This window comes from Aplysia californica, unplaced genomic scaffold (genome assembly GCF_000002075.1).
Source record: "Aplysia californica isolate F4 #8 unplaced genomic scaffold, AplCal3.0 scaffold00956, whole genome shotgun sequence".
Lineage (NCBI taxonomy): Eukaryota > Metazoa > Mollusca > Gastropoda > Aplysiida > Aplysiidae > Aplysia > Aplysia californica.
The window spans coordinates 64,119-70,333 of NW_004798226.1; the positions used below are offsets into that span (position 1 = coordinate 64,119).

Here is a 6,215-nt window from a genome sequence, read left to right on the forward strand (position 1 = left end):
AGGAGGAGGAGGAGGAGGAGGAGGAGGAGGAGGAGGAGCAGGAGGAGAAGGAGGGAGGTGGTGGATCAGGCGGTGTACTTAGAGGATACCTTGGACGACATGAAGGTAGGAGGAGGGAGGAGGAGGAGGAGGAGGAGGAGGAGGATTTCTTATTTTTTTCCACCTTTATCATTCTTTGTTAAAATTAACAGAATCGCATAGTTTCACATTTTTGGGCTCAGTTTGCACAATTTCAATTTTTTAAAAGCCTAAAACCGCGGGGACTGATAGTAACATAACGGTAAGCAAAGTGGAGAACTCTCTGTGTCTGTGGTGTAGCGGCCAGGCATGTGCTGTCACCCGCAATAGACCAGAGTTCAATTCTCGAGCGGGAAGGAATTGGTATCGAGTATCTCGACAGTCTTTTTGCTGGAATCTTTATATCGTTCTCACCCAGAGTTGGTCCTGACAGGCAGGATCGGAGCCCCACCTCCTGAATGGTCTAAATTGCATGAAATGTTATAGGTTTAACGCGTCTATCAATACTCTGAGTTTTGTTTAAGAGGCCCGGACCTTCGAGCTTAGCGTCCATCTGTGAAAGGACCGAAACAAATTATGGGGAATTCGTGTTAAATGTCTTTCCTAGGGACACATCGTCGGACTGAGCTGAGGTCACTGACCTAAAGATATATGTGAGACATCGTGGTGAAATCAGGCGCTCGTCAAAAGAATTAAATCCGAGAAATTGGCATTTTTCAGCCAGTTTATAATTTTTTTTCGAATTTCTGTTTTTTGGCCGAACACCTTGTATGTCCTTTCAAAAACACTTTTATGTGTGGGTTTTATGGAAAAACGTTGATTAATGGCACAACAAATTTAAATTTGCAGTTTCTAAGGACGGTTAATCTATGAGATTCACCAAACTTTGGCGGCCATTTTCTCGTTAATTTTGCCTCTGAAACCAGGTGACCCCACCTCCTTCAATCGCAGATATCTCGACTTCTGTTCAAGTTAATTAATATATATTTTTTAATCGAAAGCGAGCAAATGAACAATCTTTTAGATGATATCAAGAACTCCATATGCCCAAAAATTGACGAGCGCCTGATTTCACTGTGTTGTGACACATATCTTTTTAGGTCAGTGGCTGAGGCTTGAACCCTTGCTCCCGCAATCTCACGATTACGACTCCGATAGCCTAACCAACCACTAGGCCACCGATGCCACTCTAAATTATATGGATGGAGGCGTAAAACTCTTACGTAACCCCCCCCCCCAACAAAACAAAAACAAAAAACAAAAAACCCCCCAGAAAACAAAAAACAAAACAAAACAAAAATCTTGTTGGACAGATGTCACTAATCACTCACGCGGGCCAAGAACACGTGCACCGACTGTGCATGCATGGCGAGTGAGCAACACGTGTGCGACACACACCTTAAATCGACCCCCCTTTGATCACAGATTGTGAAGCATATCTGCGCTTTGATCTTGCGTGCTCAAAGTAATCACTATACTTTGTAAATGCACACAGAAATCTAATGGCTGTAATATAGTGTAAAGCGCATAGAGCTTGCTTTCGAGTGGGGATATGCGCTATACAAATGCTCTATATTATAACAATTATTAAATCAAATGGCTGCGCATACTTTTATTTGAATCCGTTTGGTACTTAATGTTTAACCCATGGCGTTCTTTACTTACGTAGAGTACGCTATGGTTTAACCCTATCCGTACACCCTGGGGTCATTTTGTACCCCCGGGTTGTATTTTTCACATTTTAGAACTCTTCTAGTACGAAGATATCTTTGAAACATTCAGTATTTCTCCAAAAATAATTTTGACAGACTGCTATGTAAAGCATACGGATCGGATTAACAAGTAAATTTCCTCTTTGAAAGTGGTGGCACAGAGTTCCCCTCGTCGTATGGATACGACAGTAAAAAACGACGTACGGATAGGGTTAAAATCCCCCCAACAGCAACAAAACTTACAAATACCCATCTCCTTCCCCCCTCGACCCCCCCCCCCCCAAACAAACAAACAAACAAACAAGCAAACAAGCAAACAAATACATACAACAACAAAAAGAACACAAACAAACCCCAAACAAACAAAACATCAAAAACAACCACCAACAAAGGAAAAAAGAAAATGAACACTACAAAAAAAAGCAATAACAAAACAACGAAGTTTTAATGGGAAATTAAAGGAAGACAAACAGACAGGCAAAAAACCCAATAATTTAAAAAACCCAACTCGACACAACACAAAACAAACCGGTCAAGCGAATATAAAATAGTTTTAAAATAGTTTAACAACAGAGGGACAAACAAGGGACACAGAAACATCAAAGAGTAAGTACAATAATTGTTCATCCTCACACTCACATCTTCAAAGCAAAACGTAGCTACTACTACTAACATTTAATGGAAAAGGCGTGGCTTGGTACTTGTTTATTAAAGGCGTGGCGTTTTTTTTGCAGCTGGTCGGCTATAGCGCAGTCGTAAAAAAACGACGTTTGATCTTGGACTTAGATCAAGCTGTCGTGAGTGTGAGCAATTAAATAAATGTGCGAGACTGCACATGCTGCAGGGTGTGAGGGTGTGTCCATGGGACCAGAACAGAAGAGAGAGAGAGAGAGAGAGAGAGAGAGAGAGAGAGAGAGAGTTGCTTTGATCTTCGTTTTTGATCCTCGAGTGTTACGGTGAAGTATAACAATAAAAATGATTAACAATAATACTGCTAGAATCGATTCCTGATAGTGATATCATATACCATTAGAGCAAACTCCAAATAGATTATTTCGTGCAAAGGAAACCGCCGACATCTGGGCTAGCTCGCTTGTCCTTAAAAGCGACCATTTATGAAACAGTTTAACGTCCGTTTCCGAAATGACCGAGCTCACACTGTGGAAAGCTTTGAAAACCTCAAAACGGTGAAAGTTCAAGAACTTCCAATTGAGGATTCGAACTAAGGCCATCTACACCATAAACTCTGGGTTTTTTTTTAACAGTTTCAAAAAGAACTTCTATTTGTACCCTCGTATCGGAGATGAGATGTTACCGCAGACTCCTTGACATCTCGTACAAAGACCACGTTTCAAATGCTGAAGTACGAAAGAGAATCACCAACGCAGTGGGACAATATGAAGATCTACTGACCACAGTGAAGAGACGAAAACTAAAATGGTATGGGCATGTCACAAGATCCACATGACTTGCCAAAACAATCCTGCAAGGAACCGTACAAGGAAAGAGAAAGAGAGGAAGGCAGAGAAGGAGATGGGAGGACAACATTACAGAGTGGACAGGAAAGACGATGGGTGACAATCTGTGGAGAGCAGAGGACAAAAATAGATGGCGAGAGCTGGTTTTCTAATGCAGTGGTGCCCCAACGGTTGCCCCAACCACGGGATAGAAGAAGAAGAAGAAGAAGATCGGAGACGAATGTTTAATTCTTTTATAGCTCATAGAGTTTAGAGGGGCGTTGAAAACCCACAAGAGTTTCCAAATACTTGTGTGTCGTGAGGAAACGTATACATGTAGTGAGATTGACTATGGCTTGTTCACTTTTGTCTGTACACGTTAAAAAGAAGTCTAGCGCATTTATTAATCGAAGTGACTATTCCCAGTGACACTGGGGATAGGTACAGAAACTATTCCCAGTGACAACGGAACTCTTTTGCATTAAAAAAATCCGAAGTCTTTGCATTGTAGACTCTCTTCTCACTTCCGTTCAGCCTACTGTTGTTCTCTTCTCTTACTTAGGGCTTGTTTGTTTTTGTAAAGTGTTTTACGGCGCTCGCAACTGCATAAGGTCATATGAGCGCGCGGTACACATCTAATATTTTCAGTTGGTAGGAAATTTAGAATTTTGCCCGGGTGGCGGCCGAAGCCTACTCTTATCGATTTTAGACCACCAAGGGATCTTTAACGCGCGCAACTTGCACACGGGCCCTCCGAGATTTTTCGCCCTTGTCCGAGAAGGCTATGTGTAGATCTTTCCTACCAGAAGATCACAGGTGTGGCAGAAAGACAGCAGTAAGAAGGAGCCAAGGAGTAGAAGTAGAATGGCTGCAGAAAGAGTCAGGAGCCCAGAGGAGGGGGCAAAGGAGGTGAGGGGGTGGGGGCAGAAAGTGGAAATGAAAGCAGACAATAGAACATTGCAAGAGAGCAGGAAAGGAGGTGAAAGGAGACAATTTTAGAGAAGAAAATTTTTCGGTCGCTACCCGGATTCGAACCCGGGACCTTTTGAATGAGAGGCCAACACCTTAAGCTCTAGGCCACGAGAGCCCCCTACTTAGGGCTTAGACTTGACCGTAGAAAAGATCTAGATCTAGATATAGAACTAGGTATATCTAGAACTAGATCTAGATCTAGATCTAAAAGAAAGAAGAATGGGGAAGGATTTCTACCTGTCCAGTACTGTGGTCTCCAAAATCCGTATGTAGATCTTGGTCTACAAGTACATTTATATTGCGACTGCGAATAACAAGCAAGCATAGAATGATCATTCCTTTTTCTTAAAAAAAAAATCTTCCACTCACCCCAGAATCAACTTTAGTTTAGTTAGATCTAGAATCTAGATCTAGATCTGCATTATTATAGTCTAGTATTTTGTAACCCATCAGCATCATGCCAATGTAGATCAGTGTGGGAACAATAGATCTAATGGGCCTGTCTGTTCTCAGTGTCACTGGGAATAGTTTCTGGGCCTATCCGCAGTGTCACTGGGAATAGTTTCTGGGCCTATCCGCAGTGTCACTGGGAATAGTTTCTGGGCCTATCCGCAGTGTCACTGGGAATAGTTTCTGGGCATATCCGCAGTGTCACTGGGAATAGTTTCTGGGCATATCCGCAGTGTCACTGGGAATAGTGCTTTCCTTTATTAAAGTACCCATGCTCATGAAACTTTGCAAGGCACTTTTCAGGCCAACGACCAAACAAAAATATTTTTAAAAAAATCTTTATCCAGTAACGAAGAGGTTTTTCTCTTTGGGTCCTATATATAAATACACTATTTTTTAAAACCCGATTTAGCCTACCATAAAAAGAAATATGTCGAAATATTATTAGTTTGAGGTGACCTTTATAAATGGGTGTAAGGAAAGATCGGAGGTGATTGAGGAGAGTGATTTCTTTTTGCCTCGTTTTAACCGCAGCCAGACGAAAGTGAACAAACTCTAGTAAGATTGGTTGATTGTTGTTGTTGTAAGATTGAATGGGTGGTTGGCGGATGCCCTAGTGTGGTCTGCTCCTTCTTTCCTATCATCAAACATCCATCGTCTTTATCACTCCTCCTCCTTTTTTGCGTTTGTTACTCTCTTGTAACACCTCTAATCTTCGGCACTTATATGAACTTATTGTGTTGCAAGTGTCGTAAACTCTTATTCAAACTAAAACTGTAGTAAATGATAAATAATAAAGAAATTACTCTTTTATTTGTCACAGAAAGGCACTTCGGTTTACAATGGCAAACATACATATACGTACATAAATACATAATTAGAAATACGTACATACATAAATACATACATAAATACTCAACATTACACAAATACAGAACAGTTCACAACCATGCCACTGTCGGTCGCCACTGTGCAGCGCCCTGTATTTTGAGCTTCGGTTGTCGTGTCTTGCTCAAGGACACACCCCAGTGACCACCCATCTGATTCCCGTGTCACCGACTCTTGCATGATATTACTTGAGTCTAAACTCTCTACTTACGTAGCCACTGGAGCCCCCTAGTTGACTAGTTGCGTGTAACCTCTCCCAGAAGTTCTCCCGACTGGACAGAGAGGAGAGAGCGCTGAGGGAGGCGAGGGCGGACCTACAGAAGAGGATGGAGATCTGTCTGTACGGCCGGCCACGGGACCCGCCGCTACCCGTGCTGTGCCAGGTCAGTGAGGGGTGTGTGTGTGTGTATGTGTGTGTGTGTGTGTGTGTGTGTGTGTGTGTTTCTGTGCTGTGCCAGGTCAGTGAGGGGGTGTGGTGGGTGTTTGTGTTTCTTCGTTGTTTAGTAAGGTTTTACAGCGCTCGTAACTGCATAAAAATATGAACGCCAAGTGGGGATGACAACAGAGATGTCCAAACGGGGAATCAGGCTTACTCTGCTCACCTCTCTAGCCTCAACAGCACACGGTTCTTCTTCTGTGCCTACCCACCAGGACGGTGCCACTGATTGAAGTGTCTTTAGGCCATTCCCAAAGGGGGACAGTAACTTGTTCTTATACA

The 6,215-nt window shown here is 42.6% G+C and overlaps 1 protein-coding gene across 1 annotated transcript in view; it reads left to right on the forward strand.

The window, feature by feature from the left end:
• LOC106013517 overlaps window positions 1-5,880 on the forward strand; it is a gene marked incomplete at its 3' end in the record, with an annotated part of 11,323 nt that extends 5,443 nt beyond the window's left edge. The window contains 1 exon segment of the mRNA XM_013089460.1: window positions 5,756-5,880. Coding sequence (XP_012944914.1) covers window positions 5,756-5,880 — 125 coding nt within the window.
• Between the last annotated feature and the right edge of the window lie 335 nt (window positions 5,881-6,215).